The 22381-nt window shown below is 41.4% G+C and overlaps 1 protein-coding gene across 1 annotated transcript; it reads right to left on the bottom strand.

Moving 5' to 3' along the window:
- Nucleotides 1-1693: 1693 nt before the first annotated feature.
- HTRA1 (HtrA serine peptidase 1) lies at nt 1694-20678 on the bottom strand. Its single transcript, XM_026851553.1, has 9 exons — nt 20663-20678; nt 18981-19080; nt 18448-18652; nt 8192-8386; nt 7471-7503; nt 6061-6175; nt 5882-5939; nt 4910-5005; nt 1694-2423 (listed from the first exon to the last, which is right to left on the bottom strand). The coding sequence occupies exons 1-9, from the start codon at nt 20676-20678 to the stop codon at nt 2255-2257; spliced, it is 987 nt and encodes a 328-aa protein (XP_026707354.1). The 3' UTR covers nt 1694-2254.
- Nucleotides 20679-22381: the final 1703 nt, after the last annotated feature.

The following is a 22381-nucleotide window of genomic DNA, read 5'->3' as shown; positions in this document are numbered from 1 at the left end:
TTTACAGAAATCAAGTCCGTTTGCTTCTTTCCTAATGCACGCACAAAACCCGAGCCATTGTCCCTGAGGCCTTTCTGCCTCACAGTAGCATCTATTTAAAGCACAGGCATAAAGATGTGCTGTGCCAGCTGTCACTGCAAGGACATCATCGGTAAACCCAAAGCAGCTAGCTAGAAACCAAGCAAAAAAAATTTAATGATTTTGCATATTAGGAGATCACGGCAACAAACAACAGGAACAAAGCGAATCAATCAGCTCTGTAAATTATGCAACCGCTTGTTTTGAAATAAAAAGGCAGATGAAAAATACCTTCTGTTTTAAGCACCATTTCCTGGCTTTGGGGCTTTAGCTTAAGTTTTTGCTAGCTGGGTTAGGTGCAGTAGCAGAGGAGGTAGGTGATTTTTTTAATTCGGTTTTGCTGAGAGCTGCCTGTCATCACACTGTGCACTACACAGGGCATGAACGGTCTGCAAAATATAACACCACTTCAACAGGCAGCCAAACCATTCATCAAACATCAGTAAAATAAACTTGCAGTGAGAATATTTGACAAAGCAACTCCGCAAGATCATTCTACGTTGCATCTTTCATGTCAGAAAGTACTGCAGACCTTCAGTGCTTGGCACTATAATATCTTGGCAGATTTTTAGACGTGTGTGATTTATCACGGCGACGGAGCAAGTGAATCAATAATGAGGTGTTCAATCACGTCAAGTGTCCATATACTGTGTGACTGTGTAAATTTATAGTGATGCAGGCAAGTAAGTGCAGGCACTGGTGCTTGGGGATACAGAGACTCCCCCAATTGGGATAAACTAGCTGAAACAGAACTGAAATACAGCTGGGAGGGAGAAGGAGCACTGCCAGGGATCCAGGTCTAGCTGGATTCTTGCTGTAATTGTGTGGAATACAGCCCTTCCTTTAAAAATCATAAACTGCCAGCTACCCAGCTGAAGTTTTACTAAGAAGCAGTTTCCAAAGAAGAGCACGTTTAGGAATGAGAGTCACCAAAACTTATCTATAGCCCTTAAATTTATTCTCCGAGATACATATTTCAACAAAGGAAAGGCTGCTTAGCCTATTGTTTACCCAATGAGTAATTACACTGAAATTCAATTTAGTTGATTGTTCTGCTTCACAGTAAGACAATCCCATTCACTACCCAAACTTCAAGGGCATCCATAAATATATGTATAAAGATTCGTCTCCATGTTAGAGGAATGCCCACTGTCCTAGTCAAAACCAGATCCTATCTACGCACCAGCACTCAAGACTGCAAATAAAGCAGCCTGTCTGAAAGAGCTTAAGGCCAGATCTACAACAGTCGCAAACATCCCAACATCTCAACCGGAATGGTATAGCATCTGTGATCCATAATATGACAATTTTTCCTATAGTGGAGCAAACAGACTTCAGGCATTGGTGAAGCTGTAATTAAAACAGTAAGGGAAACGTATTAACATCTGGAAGACAGGCAATCTGCGATAGCCCACATGACAAATTCAAGCCAGCCACGCTAAGAAAAACAGATGCACGGGAGTGCAAATACAAGCACACACTGAAAAATAAGTGTCTCGGTTTATGATGATAAAAAAAAAAAAAGACCACCAGGACATCCTTTCAGGCAGATGTGCTGCTCAAAGAAAAAAACACTCCACAAGGGGAAGTAAAATGAACCACTCACAAGAAGACGTACTGTTGAATTCTTTTAATAACACTAGGAAAATATCATAGTATTAAAGTCCTGCACGGGATCCTCAAAAGGTTATTTCGGTTGGGATTTCTTTTGTGTTTATAAACCAAACTCTTTTTTTTGCCCCCCAAATTGTATTTTCTTTTAAACCAACTACACCTTTACAATGGTATTTCCAGTTAAAACACAGCTAACCTATAAATACCTGAATACCACAACACACATTGTGTGCGTGGGTTTTGTTTAAATCTGAGCGGAAATAATGGTAAATCTATTCAACACAGGGAAGCAAACATCGATTTGTTAAGCAGGGAATGTAACAGCCAGTAAAGAATACATTGCATACATAATACAGAAGGAAAAAAATTATCATCTGGAGTATGTGAAATTACGCTGGTTTTGCACCTTAAACCTATTAGAAGTTACTCGGTTGGCCAATACTAATCCACTGAACAAGCAGAATGTTGGTCAGAAGTCTAACGTTTCCTGTACCAGCACAGAGAGAATATAAGCAGTCCAATGCTGTTAAAAGAAAACATGAAATCCAGCTCATGTTTCTGGTTAGGGATCGATTTCTTCAGGAACTACTGTTAACATAACATCTTCATTGCCCCTGCGTACAACCATGTTCAACATACTGTCCTTTTTAATAATGTCACTGACATCACTGGCTGAACTTATCGACTGTCCATTGATGCTTATAATCACATCGTTGTCCTTCAGGCCACCACTGAAAATACAAAGCAGCAATGTATCATTATAGTTGCCATTTCATTGTCTTTACAATATTGTTTTAAGAAAAAGATTGCTGTATTCTTCCTATCTCCCACCCAACGGCAGTTGCACAGCGACACAGCGGGCGTGCAAAAAGCAATCTGAATTTATGAAGCAGTGGAGATTACAACACAATGCAGAAACCTCAGAAATCAGACGGAGGTACAAAAGTTTGATGAATCCCATATTCCACTGTCTTGAAAGGAATTTGCTGTTGCAAATAGTGCAGTAATTCTGCAGTAAGGATCCTAGATGTTGATTCAGTAGAATAGATAGAAGCGTATTTTTCTCTTTAAAATAACTCCAACAAGGCACTCAGAGGGGAAATTTTCCAAGCCTTAATCACATATACATAGCAAAGCAATTTGCGTGGCCCTATGTGTTAACACGTGAAGAATTTTGGTCCCAGATTGCCCATGCATACCTTTATTTCACCTTACCTTTGTGTTTTAAACCTGAGCAGAATAAGACATGCAGCAACCTAGCCGAGTCACCCAAAATTCATGCGTGCCTTTCCCTTCACCCACCTGCCCATAGTCCCCAGAATCTCCTGACCTCAGCACCGTATGCAAACTGAACCCAAACCCTTCCTGACTCAAAGCAAGACCCAGCATTACAAGGTCCCCCCTGCCTGGGGCCACGGGTCTCTCCCTAAGCTGCCGGGACCAAGAAACGGGGTGGTGAGGGATACCATCGACCACAACGTCTTGCCTGGTCTTGCACAACGATCTGGCTCCAAGTCATGGAAACATTAACCAAGTAACCAGATCAGACATGATTCAGCCCTTCAGCATAATCCTTCTTCACAAAACCACAGAGCAGTCATCGGCCCCTTCCGCCCGCAGAAAACGCCTTACATGAGTGTCTTCTGCAAGCAGGATGCCTTGGCCAACGTCTGCAACAATTCCAGTTGCCTACCGAAGGCATGGCTTAAAACATTTTTATGAGAGAAACCATTCCAGATTATCTTGGTCTCTCAGGCAGTGTCTCCTCTCAACTCACACCCAGGACAGGTTGCTGCAGAGCTGCTCTCATCCCCTACCCAGAACATCTACACAACGTGCACTGGAGAGGAAACTAGCAGAATGGGGAAATCCACTGGCAGGGGGACAAGGAGTGGGGGACACGGCCAAACAAGGGCTGCACTTTAATCGCCAGGCCAGCCTTCGGAGGAAGCATCCTGGTTAGAGTTTGCCTTCAGGTTCCAAGGCTACATTGCCTCATGTCTTCCACCTCTCCGAGGTCCTACTCCCACTCTCTGCTATTATCTGTACTCCTACACAGATTTCTCTGCACCTTCAGACCGGACCTGCATGTCAAGGCAGTAAATTCAGTCCCACACTGGAGCAGCCACATTATTTCTGCCCTGACTGCAGTTTAATGTCACATTACAGACATACACCAGTATTCTGCACGAACACCGCTGCCAACAATTATCTACAAAACGCAGCAGTAATTTAGGGAGCACACTAGAGAGCTAACACTGTATATTTTATAGTGGCATCCAAACTGCAACAAAATGACATCATCCAGCCACCCTCACAGCCTTCCTAAGAGGTAACATATGCCTGCTCCAAGCAGCTTTATGCCCACCTGCCTTTGGTGCTACATACGCTTCTCTGTTGCCACAAAGATTTACTCTTCTCTTAAATGATCTCAAGTTTCAGAAAATGAATAAAGTTTCCTATTTCCTACTCTGGATTACTGAGTGGTTTCATATTAAGCAAACTCTGAAAGAAAAGGGTCTCCAGCAAAAGGCAGCCAGACCAGATGCTGTACTTCAGCCCAGGATCTCGTGAGGTGTGGTACAAACTAGCAGGTGAGCTTCTGAGCAAAAACCAAATAATGCAAAGAAAAAGATCAGTTGTCCAAAACCAAAAGCTCTTCCCAGTAACGTGACTCCTGGAAAAGCTCTCACAGGGAAGAGTGTCTCCTGCCAAGAGGCTTTCACCCCCGATGGAGGCACACCAGGAGAGCTGATGGGTTTGCCCAACGCTGAGGTGCTTGGGTTGAGACGGTCACGTCTTCACAAGATGGGCACAAAACTTCTCCCTTGCTCTCCCACGGGAGTGACCAGCAGGGCCATGGGGAGCACGCACAAGCAAACGTCTTTATTCAGCACTGGCATGGGTGCAACACACGTCTTGGAAGCAATCGCTGAGAAAAAGGAGAACTGAGTTTTCACGCCCACTGAATCCTTACCCTTTTGGCCAGGAAGACTGACAGGGCTTCGCTGCAATACCCTGATATGTTTGCAATATTGCCCATCAGGGACCGGACTAAAACCACAAACTGATTTCCAGCAGACAACCTAATAGCTATCAGATGGTCATAATTTTGTTAATTTAGCATAATCAAGATAGCCAGTTAAGCTGGGAACATTCTCTATCATTACCCCCTTCAGTCAGTGGCAGCGGTTTTGAGAAAAGTCCTTCAACTTACGCTTCAGCTGGTGTTTCTGGAATTACTTCAATAACATAGGCCCCAGAGACCACATCAGGAAAGTCTTTATGGCGATCCTTCAGCTCTCTAGCTTTGCTGGAAAATGAAGAAACAGCAACAAAAATATTTTGACAAGACAGGGAAAAAAAACCCATCATGCATTTTTACTGAGTTAAGTCCCTTTGCGTTAATGAACTGAGGGTATTTTACACATTGATGTGATACTTCACAATTCATTTTAACCCTTACAAGTGTTTAACTTCTTGCATGCACACAGCTTTTCAATGCCTATATCTGATAAAGGCAATCATTTCAATAGATACAGAGAATTGGAGTTAAAACATTTCAGCATTTGGTCATTACTTTAGAACCAGCAGATCCTGAACACCTTAAAAAAAAATAGCCCTTCAGGTTTTAATGCTTTGTTATACCTGTGATGCTGCACACAGGAAAACTTCTGGTTATTTCTACAGGACGCAGTATCACCTGCTTGTGAGTCTTTTCTGGTTTCAGTATGAATAAGCAAGTCACACAAAAGCTTCATTTTACATTAAGTGAATTGTTTCGTGAAAATAATTTTAAAGAAATGGAAATATGCATGTGTCTGCTGCAATTCTTGAAAACTTTCTGTCCTGTTTGGTCCTTGGCAGCACGGGACAGATGGGAACAAGAGGAACAGAGCTCCAGGACAAATTAACGATCACTAGCTATTCTCTTCTGAAGCATTAAGGAAAAGAAAAAGGCAGGGAGTTGTTCAAAAACTAGCTCATACAAGAGTCTACAGGAAAGTTCAACCATGTAGCAGATGCAGAGAAAAAGGCAGCAAAAGTCAGCTGCAAGTTGTCACCAGCACCTGCAGAGGGACACGCTGCTGGTTCAAACCCTCTGGTTGTTTCTTCAGATCATGAGCTTGACCCAAACACACGCAGTGACCACACTCCGGGAAGGGCAGGAACCACCACTGTTACTTACCTAGGAGTTAGGGACATCATTCGTATGCCAATGTATTTCTTTTTGGTTATAGCTTTTCCTACAAAAAGGAAAACAGGCTTTGATCAACTGCTCTTACCAAAAGAGCCTCAAAGGCTGTAGTCTTTCTGGTTTATTACTATTTTCATGTTTTTCTCTTTCGAAGCAGTGACATACAGTACCTTTAGCTTGTCTGTCGCGGGATTCAGTTAGGAACTTTTTTATTTTATCCGACGGGATAGCAAACGAGATGCCTGCTGTAACTTTTAATGTGTTAATCCCAATGACTTCACCATCCTGGAGAAGTAAGAAATTGTTATTAGCAAATGTGAAACGTGTCAAAGAGAAATGCATGATTTCTTCCAAGCAATCGCAAAGACAAATTCACACAACACTCTGCAGCTGGCTTTCAATTTTCTCAACGGTTTCTTTAATTCTAATTTTTTGAGTCTATTGATAAAAAGCTATTCTACAGTTTTGGAAAACTGATGTGCACATTCATCTTGCCACTAGCAGAAGAGATACCAGAACTGGGCAGCTCTCCTGCCTGCAGCAGGCGAGCAGCATATTCTACAGCCAAATTTGGGCTGTTTATTTCAGCAGGAACCTCGTGAAAACATGGTGTTGACCGCTTATGAGCAAGTATTGCATAATAATATCAAGAAAAACAACAGTTCACCAAAATCAGAAGCTTTTCCTGGCAATGTGACTCCAAGGGAGAGTTTCAGATGAAACATCTCTGCTGTCACCTGATGATTCGAACCCTTCTGAAATCTCAGCAGCTTCCTTCCCTGATCTATCCCAGACAAAAACTATCCAGTTACAGTTTTTTAAACGGAGGTTACTGGTACTGAAACTGTGAGTCGGGTGGAAAAAAAATGCCAAATCTCCAAGGCAGAAGCTCTGACTAACACTTTTTTCCAGTTTGTGCCACCCTTCATTGAGGATCACTGCCTCTCCTCTGTTCGACCCCAGGTGCCCCCATCTGAGAGCTCTCACAGATCAGTTGGGGTCTGCAACCTGCTTCACGCTGTTCTTTCTCGGGTTTATCCACAGCTGCTGCAAGGTCAGCTCTGGCTATGTGCTACAATATCAGCAAATAAACCCTAATATTCAGATAAATACGTGGGGTTTTCAATCTGCCTCAGTGTGATCCAAAATAAAGGGGCAAGGAGTGTTTTTGAACCATTAAGCTGAGTTCTAGTATCAAAAAAAAACCAAACCCATTGCTGGCTGCACGGTAAACAGTGAGGGCAAACACTTCAACTTTAAAATGCACATTCTACTTTTTGCAAGGCATGGGCAAAAAATATCGGGCATGACACTTGCTCAAAACTATGCAAATCATAAACCCCTCAAATATTGAAATCCAAGCATATTTTGTGATTTGCCAGCACGAACACAGACAACTGATTAGTAAGAACCATATGACTTTTGCGTAATCTGCCAGATATCAGATGCTCTGAATCACATTTCTGGTGTGGGGTTTTGTTGGTTGGTTGATTTAGGTGGGGTTGGTTTTTTTTTTTGGTTTTGTTTTTAAAATAAAACATAAGCAGCTTGACACTATGCAAACTTAAAGAAACCCTTACCAGATTTACTAGGGGTCCTCCAGAGTTTCCATACTGCAAATAAACACATGGCAAGAATATGTTTTAATATCTACCTCTTAATTCATGGAAAGGAAAACATAAAATAAATTTTTGAAATATTTCTGTAGTCATTTTTTCATTGTCTATTAAGTATGTGCAATAGAACAGTCTTAACATCCAAACCCATTAACTACACTTAACATCACCCCTTTTAGATGAGCTTTGCAAATGCTTAAGCCCTTCTTCTCTTGCCAGAGTAAATAGAGAGCCAAGGTTTTTCTTTTGTTTTAATAGTACCACACTAGCAACTTAGAAGACACAGCTGTGGGAGCTGTTAGTGAAGATTTCTTACAAGGCTAACAGTATTAGTACAAAAACTATTGTTCTGCCTCAATGCAGAAACCAATTGGAATCCTTAAACTAAGCTTGGCTTCGTTTTCAGAAAACATAATGGATTTCGAAAATTTGCCAGAGAATATTGCCTCCTCCCTTGTAATTTGTAAGAATTTTGAAGGCAGATATTGTACTTGGTGTGGTTCCTTGGGGGATTTTTAAATAACAATCAAGTGCTGCTGTAGCGCAGCTGTCCGTATTTACATGGATGAAGGAAGAGCCAGCTACGCTCAACTGTTCTTAAGAACTGTATCACTGGTGACATTTTCAAAGCAACTATTCAAGAAATGTAAGAGCTGAAGGGGACAAGGCTCAGAGCAGGACGTACGTTGATGATGGCATCAGTCTGAATATAGTCCATGTCGGAGTTGCGGAGGCCCAGCTCCTTCCCTCCACGCTGAGTGGTACTAACGATCCCTGTAGTCACTGTGTTTTGAAGGGAAAACGGACTTCCAATCGCCACCACAAATTCTCCTGGTCTCAAGTCCGCAGACTGACCAAGCAGAAGAACCGGCAGTTTACCCTACAAAAAGAAACAGATTAAAAAAAAAAAAAAAAAGCACCAAATCAAAACAAGACTACAAGACTCAAACGTTAAAACACTATTAGACTGATAAAATAAACTCTACAGAATCGTGAATACATTAACAGAGCAGAGGAAAAGAGAGAGGCTTTTATCCCTTGGGGATTTTCCTTGTTCTGTTTTCTTTGAATATTTCATGTGGCTTGGTACAGAAATATCTCAATGAGCTTCTACTCTAAAGAGAGGGCTCTTTAGACCGCAGGAGTGCTTTTCCCACAACAGGTAGCCATTAAATCAGAAACAATTAGAAGACCAAAGGAATATTTATGCTCTGCTGTACAAAGCGAACATCTGATGATACTAGGAATGAGTTGTCTCCAACAGCTTCTTGAAATAATTAACCAGCAGCTGCTGAAATAAAAATAATATATTGAGAGCGAACACTAAAGTCAAGAAATCTACAGCCGAAGTGTATCAAAGATACATATATACAGTTAAAAGTGTTTTATATTCCCATAAGACACCAGCTAATATTTCATCTTACTTCTTTTCAATGGACTATCTCTTCTAAATAATTATATTGCCTCCTACATACACTGATGACTTCTTCTGGAGATATTAGGATTTAAAGACTTCATGGAATTTTTCTGTTATGACAGTAGAGGATACCATTACACTTTCCTTTGAGGATCTTATCTCTAAACACATTAACTATCACGTTATTGAAGACATTTCCACTAAGACACAAAACATTCTTAAAATCCAGCATCAATAGAGATCACTGCAATTTACAGTAACTTTTTTAGTAAAAAGAGAGGGAAGGTTGGATCCATCAATGCAATAGATCAAGGGAACCGAGTAAGATTTCTCAGGAACTGAACTGGCTGGATAACAGATTATTCAAGCTGGACCACTAACCCCCTGAGCAACCGCACAACAGTTGGGAAGTTCTTAAGGGCTCCTACTCAACAAGTAACTGAGTGTTCTGAAACAGATCATATTTCAAATAAATACTTTGCCTTTATTTATTACCTGCCTGTAAAATACACAGTGAGCACCATTTCTTCTTTTCTTTGCATATTTAAAAAGCAGTCTTCACCCCTTCAGTAATGTGACACGGTTTTTAGTCTATGTTTAATCTGCTGTCCAAACAATCCTGATCCTCCCCAGGTATTTAACTACATATTTAATCACACAGACTAGACTATGACTATTAGTATCAATGGACCTGGACATGTATAAATTCAGGTTTTAAGGATTTGGAGGATTAGGAGGTCACTGAACTGGAAATCAAAACAGAAGAAGTCTGAAGGGATGTATCTTGGCAAACCTAGTTTTCCTCCAAGCTCGGCCCAATTCAAAATTCTTTTCTTTGCTCAGCAAACCTGGCCCCAATAGGAAAAAGGCATTAGTATAAACTTTCAGAACAGGCCAGTGATTCTAGATGCAGTGGAAGGTCTACTTAGAAATTAGCTTAAACCAATTTCCAAGGAGTGGATAACATAGACACTTTATTAAAAAACAGGGTACCTTCAAGGTATTCTTGAGCTACGTACCTAAAATGGAGGTACAAATTGGCTTAATACGCCTTCTTGTAATTCATTCTTTCTGGAAAGCTTGTAAAGGTGCCCTTTTTTTCATCCCATACCTGTTCCAACGCACACAGATTTATGTGCCTATAACTGATGGGATCATAGAGCTATATACTGTGTAGCAAAGAAACAAGGTAATATTTAATCTGCCCGGATTATTTGTACGGGTTTGTAAATTAGTGATAGTTTTGTTTCAGAAGTTAATAGAAGCTGAGTCATTACTAAATTTTGGCATAAAGGGAAAATATTATGTGCTTAAATTGGAAATCAAGATCTAGCTCTTTAGAGGCCTTGTGTCACGAGCAGTTTGAAAGCCTGTCCCAATAAGTTACCCCTAGGGACAAAAGTCCACTCATACAAACTATCCCAAATACCCATCACTTCGTATTTTCCACCTACAGTTTTATTTCAAATATCCTTGGAGATACACAAATGTCTGTAAGTCAGAAAACAAAAAATAAAGGCATCAGGCATCATTATATGCTGCTGCAAGTACAGGAGTTATGGTTTTAATATTTAACAAGCCCGGTCTTGTGTATCTCTTATCCAACTTTGTTGCGATTCCACCAGAAAAATTTTACTCAGATGAACAGATTGTTTCAATAAAACTCACTGCCAAATCCCAGACAGGATAAGATGCTCTATGGAAACTTATCTTTCAGTCTCCAGACAGCAAGAAAATAATTAACCAACTGCTTATTAAACAGAATCAGTTGGAAGAGCAACAGAACAGGCAATACAGTAAGGAGAAAAACATTTCCCTTTCTAATTATCTTTCAGAGGAAAGTTTTCACAACCAGCAATGCCCTATTATTAAATAATAAATATCTGTGGCCCCTATCAGTGCCACAGCCACAGATAAACCCAACCAAGGCTGTGGTTTAATTCTGGGAAGGATTCAACAGCAATACCCCGTTTCCCCATCGTGTTCGCAGTGCGGCAGAGGAGCAGCAACATCCCAAGGCGAGGCCGCTGAGCAGTTCATAATCTCAGACCACAGCCCCGACTCCGAGGGACCTCCCCAGTGCAGCGGGGAAGAGGCAGCTACGATTAGCTGTGCTGGGAAGCACGCAGCATATGCGACACAAACAGCCCCATATGGGTATTGTTTGGCTAGAGGGAGCACCCTGGCCCTTCCTTCTCTCACCAGATGCTATGAAGCTTACGTAGCACGTGTTTTCAAGATGTCGTTGGTCAAGAAGCGCATCTCCTTTTGGCAGTGCTTTTCCTTATTTAAAAAAATAAAAAAAAATAAAGCAACACAAAAAGTGGCTTTTGTTTGCACCCCAGTGCACTGAAAACTGATACTTTATAGAGAAAGAGGACATTTATCAGCAAATGAAACAGAGACAAGTAAAAGAAAGCAGAAATCTGGGGGGTTTTTTTTCATTAAAAGAATAAAAAGACTGGTCATGTACAAAGTTAAAGATTTATACAATGTTCCTGAGTTATAAAAACAGTTACAAAGCCAAAATCGCACTTGGCAGCAGAAAGAAAATACATGAACAATCTCTGACTAATACAATTACTTTTGATTGTGCTGAGTTTTCAAGCCTGTGCCTATACTAGCTAGGCTTCAGTTCAAAGTCTAACGCTGTATGGATTGGCTGGGGGTCATTCGAGTGATTCAACGTGCCTTCTGGAAAAGAGGCTAACCTTTCCTTTGCTAGGAACAAACACCAACTGCAAAAATCGCCTTGTTCTGCACATATTATGAAACGCAGCTTTGGAAAATGTGTTCTCCATTCCTTGTGATTTCACAGTGCGGTGCTGAGCGCGTTAACTGCATGTAAATACTCTCGTTAGTGCCTCCGCAAGTAAATGCCGTGAAGAGTTGGTTATGGTGAATATATACATTGTAGTGGCTTTAAATGGAGGGTTTTGCCTGTGAAAAAAAGCTTAAAAGTAACATTGCCACATTCAGAACTGAACTCCCCGTTACCAAAGAAATCCAAGTTATTTATTTAAATGGTAGAGGTGGCTTTGCAGTGAAATCAGTTTAAAGCCAGCCCAAAATCTCCGGGCATCAAGCGATCGAGTGGGAAGTTTGTCCTTCTGCAGGCCACCAGAGGAGCACTGATAGCAAAGTTCTAACCAGAATTATGCCAGAACAGCCTGCCTGTGCCCTCACACCCTTCCCCTGGCAAGCTCTTGCCTTGGATGTTAAGGCAGTCATTGTAAACCTAATTTAACTGCTTAGGTCTAGGGCCCTTTATAACTATACTTAGTAAATGGGCACTCTTCAATTTTTACATAACATGGTGACCCTGACGGTGATCGGGATGACGTAACTACTGTTACAGCTCGTGATTCTCTTCCATTAACTATAGATTCGCCACAACAGTTAATTAAAATCCCAGGCAGACGAGCATGCCCTGCAGCACAATGAAGAGGGAGCCAGAAACACCCAGCACCTAAACCCAGCTTTCCCAGTGACTCACTGCACGACCTTGGGCAACACATAACGTCTTTTCTTTCCCTCCTCCCTCCATTTTTCATTTGATGAAGCCTCAGGGCTCTGCTGGATCCGTGTTTACTCAATAAAACAAATCTGCAAGCAGGCATTCTGCAAGGACACAGAAATAGGACTAAACATGCAAAACCCTAAGTGGCACATGACTCACTGTTTACAGCTCGCCAGAGAAGGAGCCATTAATTAGTGTTAATATTTTAAGCCTTTCTCATCCCAAAGGGCTTCAGACATTTTTATATATGGATTTGACTCAAACCCTGGATAAACATAACTCCCACGAAACGAAGAGCTGCACACCACCACAAGAAACAGCTTCATCCAACACTAAGACTTGGGTATCGTGGCACGAGAGATTAGGACAAGTACATAGGAACAGCATCATCAGCCAGGAGCCAGACATTCACCTGATGTACATTAGCAACGTAGTTCGAGTCGGGTAAAATAAGTGGAGCCTGGACAAATCAGCTCTAAAATTAAGAGAAGAGGCAGCATGTAACCACCACCAGGCACAGCCAGTGCCAAAGAGAAATAAAAACCAAGAGGCGGACGGCCATAACCAGTAGGTGTTTCAGTTGGAACTTTTTCATCCATTAAATAAATGAATCCGTCTCTACGCTGGCACAGAAGGCAAGTAAATACCTTCTCTGCTCTGTAATCCCCTTCGTTTGCGGAAGATTATAGATTTGCAGGAAGTAGTTTAAGTTTGCAGTTCAATAAACTGATGAAGATGAGACAAATATTCTGAGTTTAATTTGTCTTAAGTAGCGACAGATTTCCTTCATGCATTTTATTTTTAGGTGGAAAAGAAACAGATGCTTGTACAGAATTCTAATTCAGCTGGAAGTAACTCTGACAAAACATGTAACTTCCTGGGAATTGCATTTCTGTTCTCATTAATGAAACTACTTAACTTTCAGAATATGTTATGGCAAAATAAAAACACAGGCCATAAGCATATAAAAATGTAGAGTATCATCAACAATCTAGAAACTGCTTGTCAAAACGCCAAAGAAAATGAAAAACCCAAGCTGAATGCTTTACAAGCCTCCAAAAGTATTTCATCTATAGTTAGAAAAACAAAACTGAGTTTCCCAATCTAAATATGGAGCCTGGGAAGCTTGCGGGGAAAAAAAAAAAAAAAAAGAAAAAAGGATGAAGCATTGTTTTGGTATGTCACCAGGATTTCAATTACCTGGCAAGATATGGCTGTTCTCCCTTAAGATAAAATAAAATCAATGTAAAATATGAAATAAAATATAAACATTTAAAATGAAAAATAAACACTTAGTAACTTAATATCGTAAAGAATAGAATAGAATAGAATAGAATAGAATAGAATAGAATAGAATAGAATAGAATAGAATAGAATAGAATAGAATAGAAAATAGAATAGAATAGAATAGAACAGAACAAAATAAAATTAAATTAAAAAATAAAATAAAAATAAAATATACCCTGGTGCTGGCAGACCCACCCGGGAGGTGTGTGAGCATTTTGCTGTGTGGGGAGCTGGACCAGTGCATCATCCTCTCAGCGAGGGCTTCTAGGAGCTATGGAAGGAAACAGCTGCTGCCTAAACTGATGAGTACACAGGAATTAACATCCAAGCTATTTCATTTCTATGGGTCCTGAAGCCTTCTGGAAGCAACATGTGGGCTTCCTCAGGCTCTCAAGAGGAAGCAACGTAATATCCAGCAACAGATTTCAAAGTAAAATGGCATTTTAGAAAACCCGCTTACATCTGGTATTCAAGTAGTTTGGTTTTTCAAAATGTGGGCTATTAAAATATTGATACATAAACAGGAAAGTTTGCTTTCCTGCTTCCTCCAGTTTGTACACACAGGGGAAAAAACAGCAAATCCCCTGTAACCACAACGCTCCAGACGCTGCACTGCCTCACGAAACCACCAGAGGAAGGCGGGCAGAAGGCCCTGTTGATTTAAAAGTGTCAAACTAAGTGGCTATTAGTAAGATGCAGGAAAAACCGTAGGCAACGGGGTTGAAATACCACCGCAGATTAAAGATTGGTCACAAACCCACTCTGCTGCACCCTGCAGATGCCAAATCCTGCCTGGGATACTGGGATACCGAAGCCGGTAACTGGTCACACTGAGGAACAGAAAACTTCAGACCCTGGCATGTTTTCCATGACATGGGGGCTATTTCGGAGTCGGTGGCAAGTGTCTCACAGCTGGTTTTTAAAGGTGTAGGAAGATACACCTCGAAATAAAGCCATTCACTGTGCTCCCCCCTTTTGTACTCACTGCCAAATCCCAGACACCTGCCACAAAGGTCATTTCTGTGGGCAGAGTCCAATTTCCAGAGGCGAAAGGCGTCTCCAGGCAAAAGCCACCTCCACTTCCCACAACTTTTGGCTCCCAGCTTTGATTTGGGTCAGGGCACAGAGTTTCACAACTCTGCTTGCAACTCACCTTGACATTGCCCATGAAACCACCCTAAAATTTTCTTTCTTCCTCCTGGTGTTTACAGTTCTCAGCCGCTGTATCACTTATTCTTGTTTAACAAGGTAGTTATTTGTCTTGAGATTAATTTCTGTATTAAGCTCTGCCAGCATCTGGAGTGTTGTGCAACGTTTTCGATGGGTTTCATGCTCACTGCAGCATCACACGTGCCACACAGGATGGATTATTTCACCAGCCTCCGCCTGTGCTGCCAAAGCCCAAATTTTTCTAGGAAAGTTTTATAAATTTTGCATGCTCGTATCCAAATTGTTTGCAACTGCGCTGTTTCTTTCTAGTAGTGCTTTCTCCTCAGAGCTGTTTGCATTTGGAAGGACAGTTGTACTGCATTCACGTTTACCACACTTGACTCCAATCTTACTTCCTACTTTCAACATTTCAGCAAACTGCTTGTGTCACTGTGGACACGAGAAAAACAGCTGCTCTCCTTTACGGGCTGATAAAATTAGGCATATTTTAGGACTAGAAGAACTCCAAGATTTCTGTTCTTCATAGACCACAGTATGCTTTTCCACGGAGAAAAATTTAATCAGGGAAATGGTTCATCCTTACTGGTGCCCAGATTTTACCACTCTCTTTCATTTCCTACTGCACTCAGCAAAGCCAAATTAGTTCTAGCAAGGTCTTTGGCCAGATATTCACAGCTTAAAGAAAACCAGCATGCAGGCTGCTGCTAAAATCGTAACAGTTTTCGGAATATCAGCTGACAGCCTGAACTCATACTTCAAGGCCAGCTCTGTTCCTACCACAGAGGCATTCTTCACCCTTCAGATCCTGCCTTGACATGCCACAGAAAAACAGAAGAAACAAAAATTTTTGCACCTTTGATGTCCCCTTCAAATAATTTATTCAAAAGGAAGAACTTCACCTCTTCCTTCAGACAAATTCTTAGGGATGGTTTTCATGCCATAGCCAGATGTTTATAAAGGGTTATTTGTTCCATCACACTGGCTTCTTTAGGCATCAAATACATTTCAGTTCAACAAATTACTACCTCTGTGATTTTAAAAAGCCTTTTATGAATCTGGATGATTGAAAGGCATTTCGGTACAAAAAGGAAAGCTGAAATACTGAACTTGAATCGATACATAAAAATGTCACGTAAAAGTTCAGTCTGAAAATCAACTTCTCAGCTGACCGCGTTTCCATTTTAACTTTGTGTGAACACTTCCAGTTTTGTGTTTCTAATTCTCCAAGTGCAAAGTATCATCTGTCCTGCAGAGGTGCTTCAGACCTCATCTTGCATTGGGATTTTCCAATCACTAGAGCTAGCCGGAAAACTAGTCTCCCATCCCAGAAAAAAACAACAAGAGATGAAAGAAGTTTCCCCCAAGACTTCCCAAAATTATCCTAAAATGCAACAGGCAAGGGCCAAGGGGGAACAACATAACAAGGTACTGGGTTGTACAACTGATAGAATGCTTACCAGGGGTATGTCAGACCCAAGTTCATATCCATATTCTACCTAATTTAGAGCAGAAACATGAAATTTGATGTCCTGCTACCCAGATGGATGTTCTAAGTTGACAATACATGAGGAAGACAGCTAGAGCCTGTTCACCTCCTTCTGCAAGAGCTCAGCCTCCAGGCACTGAGGCACTTCCCAAAGTTTTATTAAAACCAACCCTTTTTCTCATAGCCAACTAAATATTCAGGGATCAATCCCTCCCCTCTCCACCTCCAAAAAGAAGTATGTAGCTGATTTGGCTCTAAATAATTCTAAGACAGAAAAATTTTTCCTGCCTTAAAGAATTTGCAAATATATATAAATGAATTAGGTTGCAATGCTGATGTGCCATTTGCAAAACAGGGTCACAACTCTGTTCAAAAATTAAACTGGTGGAAGAAGATGACTATCGTTTAATTATAAAGCAGTAATTTTTAAAAAAAGAGTCTCTGCCATCTTGCAAGTCATAACTAGAATCACCAGTTCCAGTCCTGTTTAGCAGTGGTTTCCACTACAGGCAACTCATCTGGCTGTGCTCTATTTTTTCCAAGCTGCTTCCAGTCTTCCAGGTTCTCCCTTCCCGCAAGCAGCTTAGCAGGGAAATTTTGGAGCTATTTCTTTAGGGTATCAAGTAACAAAACCCTCTATGTCTGCCCTCTTCTTGAGTCCTCAAAATGATCTGTCACATCAGCTCAATGTTTCCTCTCTTTGACTCACACCAGCTGCTCTCTTCTCTGAAGCTCACCTTCCCATCACTTGAAGCCTTCCTCTTCTTGCCACAATTTTCTGGTCTACTTTCCCCACCATGTTGTGCTCCCAATTTTAAATCACTTTTCCACTGCCCTTCACACCGTGCCATATCCTACTCAGCCTCATGCAGCCAGTTCTCATCCTGGGGATCTTTCCCTTTGCTTTGTTACTGCAGATCTGCTTTTGCTTGTTTTAATATAAAAATGAGAAAATAAGTGATTGGTAAATGTATAAATAGGTTACTTCAGGAAAAAACAACATGGCAAAAAAAAAAAATCTTGGTATTGTTATGGTTTTCTGCCATGTTGCTTTTAAGCTTTTAAATAAGAAAAAAGAAAGAGATTTTAAATGACAAAAGGTCGCAAGGGAGCAGCAGGAGCACTTCATAACTTGGGTCATCCAAGACGTCTGATTTAGTCATGAATTCTGGCACAAACACTTTTGACCTCACTGGGGAATAGGTCTGAAGTAAAGCAACACTGCAAGATCTACACATTTTTGAGTCATGTGTTTCAAATGAAACGTTCTTGCCCGTTAAATTGGGAGGTCATTAACTAACAGTCCAAACCAGGGAAACCAATACGAGCAGCACCCCAAGCAATCACACACATCTAATTGCATCTACGTTACACAGTATTTCGACACAATATCCCACTCGCGCTACGCTGCTGACGTGCAGAACCACAAGACAGCTCTCCTCCTGTTGCAAGAGGCAGAATAATGCTGACAAGATGTATGTCTGATATGGAGGAAGACTATGGACGGGAAGTTGCATTCCCATCTCTTCAGAAAACCACTTGCCCTGTAAGAGCATCTTTCCAAGCTGGCTTTAATTTGCACATTCAAGATGCTTCCTAAAATATATTCCATTTTAGTATCCACATCAGCGTGGTACAGCCTTCAGAGAGACAAATGCATCCTCTAAAAGCAATCTGTGACTTCAGTACAGGCACACAAGAAAGACTAATACGTCCCTCTACCAGCCACAAGGGAACACCCCCACTTCTTCTCAGAGGGAGAGTTGTATTAACCAATGAGTGTGTAAACCAGCCAGCAAACCATGTTGTTGTTTTTCATTTTGAGGATCCATACAGAAGTGCTACGTACTCGCTGGCACTACACTGAGAGGTGATAACCTTAACCACTACCAACCACAAACTTGGCTTTTAAAAATGTGTATCCACCCAGCTCAAATACTCTCTGTAACTCAGACCACTAAACTACTAGCCTTTCCTTCAAACATGAGAATTAGCAATAGTTTTTGGAAAGGAGGATACTAAATTAAGAGGAATAAAATATGTCTTGCTTTCACAACCCACCTGAGAATCTATTTTAATTAGTGCAATGTCAGCTTTTTCATCAACGTCTTTAATTTTAGCTTCATACGTTTCACCGTTCTTCAGCTCCACCTTCACCCGGTTTTTGTTGGTGACGACATGGGCGTTTGTCACTATCAGTCCGTCTTCCGAGACAATGAACCCTGAACCACTGGCAACAGGGATCTCCCTCTTCGAATAAGGGAGTCTAAAAGACATGGGAAATAAACATTTATCGCTGCAGAAAGTTGAAAGATCACCAATCACTCCAAGCAACACACAGTCAAAAAGAGTTTGGTGGGTTTTAATGCTTGAGGATATCTGTTGTTACTTACTATCATTAACAAGATAAGACACATGCATTAGTTTATTTTTTTTTTTTCCTCAAGACTCTTAAATTCTCTTTAATTCTTAAGCATGACAAATATTTATCATCTCAACAACCTCTTTGCCATTACATAGCATCAATCAACATTTCTGGCACACTGGCCGCTGTTTTCAAGAACACAAAAATCAAAACTGGGCATCTTGTTTACTTGCGAAATAATTCAATGTGAACCACAGCAGGAGCAATCTTCTCTACCACATCTGCAATAAAGTTGTATTTGTGCCGCAGGCTATTAGGATGTTCTTGGCCTGAAATAGAAACAGAAAACATGTCATGAGTCCTTCAAGTGACAGGGGAAGGGTCATTGCAAAACACCTGAATTAAAAAAAAAGCTCCACGCGGATAAGTTTCCCCTCCTTAAGCCATCTGCAGCATAACCCTTGCCCCCAGATTTCCCTTTAGCCTCTTTGCACAGATGAGGCAGCACGCTTTATCCTCGGGACCAATGGATCCATGAAACCTTCTTCTTTCAAGCACACATCATCGGGTCATGGGGCAGCAGACCCGGTGCTCCAGCGTGGCTGTAGCCGCAGCCCCCACTTCAGCACACCCCACTGCTGGTGGCCCCAGGGATGGAGGAGCAGGGGGTTTAGTCCCTGTCTGCACTGCCCCGCTCTTCCCTCCGTGAAAGGCATCTTGAATTTAGCTGCCTCCATTACTGTTCTCACCTCTTTTCTTTTCCGGATGGTCTATTTAGCTTGTATGGTTCTTCTCAGATTAAACAAACAGGCTCTGTTCCTCTGCCAAAATACGCCTGCTTAGTGATTTTTGAAGTCTCATGCTGCTGCATTTGTAAAATGCCGAGGACAACAAGGTCCTAACCCCGGTGTGAGCCTACAGCAGCTGCTGTGAACCTTCAGCTGGGGTATGAGGTTGGCGCTGCCTCTCCCACCAGTGTCCCCACACAGCCCCGACCACCGGCCTCCGCCTGGCACCGAAACATGGAGGCAGGTAACATGTGCCCTCCACAACCACGCTCGAGGCATCCTTCCCACTTCCCGCAGAGGAGTGGATCCCATGGACCCCGGGGATACCGAACCACCCTCAAGGCTATAAAATAGGTACGCACACAAAAAACAATGGGACCACAAAGCTCTGCATTCCTGGGCAGTGCCGTCACACAAAAGCTGATGGTCACTGAGTATTCAAGAGAGGTCAGTGGGATTTTCAAATGCAACTGGATACCAAACTCCTATTGTAGCCATCAGAAAACCCGTCTGCACCATCGGATGTCTAAAAATTTTTGGAAAAAACTCACAACTCTGACACAGCTCTCCCTTCCCAAGTAGTGCTGGGGCAAAACATTTTTTTTTTCAAATTGAGAGCAACTAAGCAGTTGAACACCCCGAAGAGTTACTTTTGTATTTCCCTAGAGGCGAGAAACACCCTTTGTTTTCACTAGTCTTCCCATTTTATCTGCTACATATATTTTGCGTTATAAAGGCAGAAGCCAAATCTGCGATTGCCTTTCAGATGAGTATTAATGTGCCGTGCTGCTCCCGTCCATCGCTGCCATTTGGCTTCTAAATCCATCCAGAGATTAAAGCAATAAGCAGCTTGTGGATGCTATAAGTGCCTGTGACGGTGTAACCGGACGATTTATTTGCAGATCTGTAGGAGACACAGGTCTGTCCTATAAAATCATCCCAGCACGGATACCTGAATGCCCTTCATTATCTGAAAACTATGCAAATTTTTAAGTACATACTGGAGGCAAAAACCCAGGGCAGGAGATTCAGAGGAATGATTTGGGAACAAAACACCGCTGCTTTTAATAGTAACCAGATACTGGTTTGATTCAGGGTGAACAATGGGTTTCAGGTGACTTACCAATGCCAGCTACCATACACTGTCCTCATGAGAGGAGTGGATGCTCAACCCAAACACTATCTGATCACTCAAGAGCATGCTTTTTTTCTCGTTTATACCCTGTGAAACATCTCAAGGGCTTTTAAACGCCATCAGTCAGGAACAGCAGCCACAGCAGTAACAACATAATCCACTCTGCGGTTTCAGACCACAGCTCAGAGATGTTCATCTGCTTCACAAAGCAGGAATGCTGATCGGGAAACTTGTGTCCTCACCTACTGCTTTCCTCAAAAGTATTCTGTGTCTCATTTATACATAAAACTGTTGTCCTTAAGACTTTTATGCCAGAAAGGCATAAAGGCTTGCTGATTGATAAACATAAATTTAAAAGGATTTATGCTCTCTATTAAAATATTAGGTATCAAAGGAAGCGTGTCATGGCTGTAAAGCTGACAACTGTAAGGGGAGAATTTTGAAAAACCAGTAGGAGAATGAGAACTGCCATTTGGAAGCATTCATTCGCATTAAATAGGAGCTTTGACAGATTATCAGATTGGATTAACGTGATGTTGGGATATAACGCCACAGGGCACTACTGTAGCCATCAATATGCTTTTTGATCACTGCTTATAAAATGATTTCATCTCAGTTCCAATGCCGTAGACTTTAAAGGTCATATCCTGCCCTTGCAAAAGAGAGCTCTCACAGATGAGGGAACTGCACAGGAAAACACACAGCTTTTTTTTTTTTCATGCCTTCAATCTTTTTTTTTTTTTTTTTTTTTTTTTTTTTTTTTGAAGAGAAAGGATGCCTAAGCTGTACATGGTGAGACTACTAATACTTCATCTCAGAGAGCTGCCTTCGCTTTGAGTCGGAGGCTACAAACGCCTGGATTTCAGAACTGACAGTGTTTTCCATGTAATCTGCCTCCTTGCACAGTCCCAAACTAAACCACTCAATTAAACGGTCAAAATTTCATACTCTGAAAAATTAGATAATAAATACTGATCCATGGCATACTGACCTAAAAAGCTTACAACAACTTGCCACGCCTGCCTATTGCTTATGTATTAGGAATTCTTGCATTGTGTAACACAAGTTTTGCAACAGCTCTTGAAAGACTGCCAATTTAAATGGAAAACATACCTTTTTAAGCAAATAAACAGAAGTCAAAGTACCATTCAGATAAATTCATTGATGAATGCTAACAAAAAAATTTAAAAATATCACCTGGTCTTTACCGTTATGGGACAACATAAAATCTGAAGGCTATAGTAAAAGTATTAATATGTGGAATATTTCTTCTAGCACTGAGGAAAAGTATCATGGGAAGAAAAAATCGAGACCAAAAATAGACACGTCTGCATGCATACCATTTGCCCATTACGTAAATACTTAATGCTCACCAAAGCTAATTGCTCTTCGGGATTCCTGAGCAATGCACGAGAGCTGAAAGGAGCACTGATCTTTCCTACAAGCAACCACTACCATGTAAAATTTTATCTTAGATTTGAACCACCAGCAGGCACAGGCTACTAGGTAGAAGCCTAAGCTGTCACAAAATCACCAATAATACAAACCTAATATGAGCAGATGCTCATTCCTCAGCCACCATACGGGAGTTTCCAGCCATCACCAGCCACTGCAGAAGACAGCAGGTGAAATTCAGAACTTCTCAGGACTTCCCTCTTCTAACACACGTAATTTCCAGCTGTACTGATAGTTCAGGGTCTTAGTAGA

This window comes from Athene cunicularia (genome assembly GCF_003259725.1).
Source record: "Athene cunicularia isolate RWA chromosome 6 unlocalized genomic scaffold, athCun1 chr6_part1, whole genome shotgun sequence".
In the NCBI taxonomy this organism is placed as follows: domain Eukaryota; kingdom Metazoa; phylum Chordata; class Aves; order Strigiformes; family Strigidae; genus Athene; species Athene cunicularia.
This window is presented reverse-complemented; position numbering and strand designations above follow the sequence as displayed.

Excerpts from the sequence above, each read along its gene's own strand:
- HTRA1 (XM_026851553.1), bottom strand. Across the intron at positions 18,653-18,980 it reads CACATTGAATTATTTCGCAA|ACTCCCTTATTCGAAGAGGG; the intron begins GTAAACAAGATG and ends CATGTCTTTTAG. Across the intron at positions 6,176-7,470 it reads GAGGACCCCTAGTAAATCTG|GATGGTGAAGTCATTGGGAT; the intron begins GTAAGGGTTTCT and ends TTACTTCTCCAG.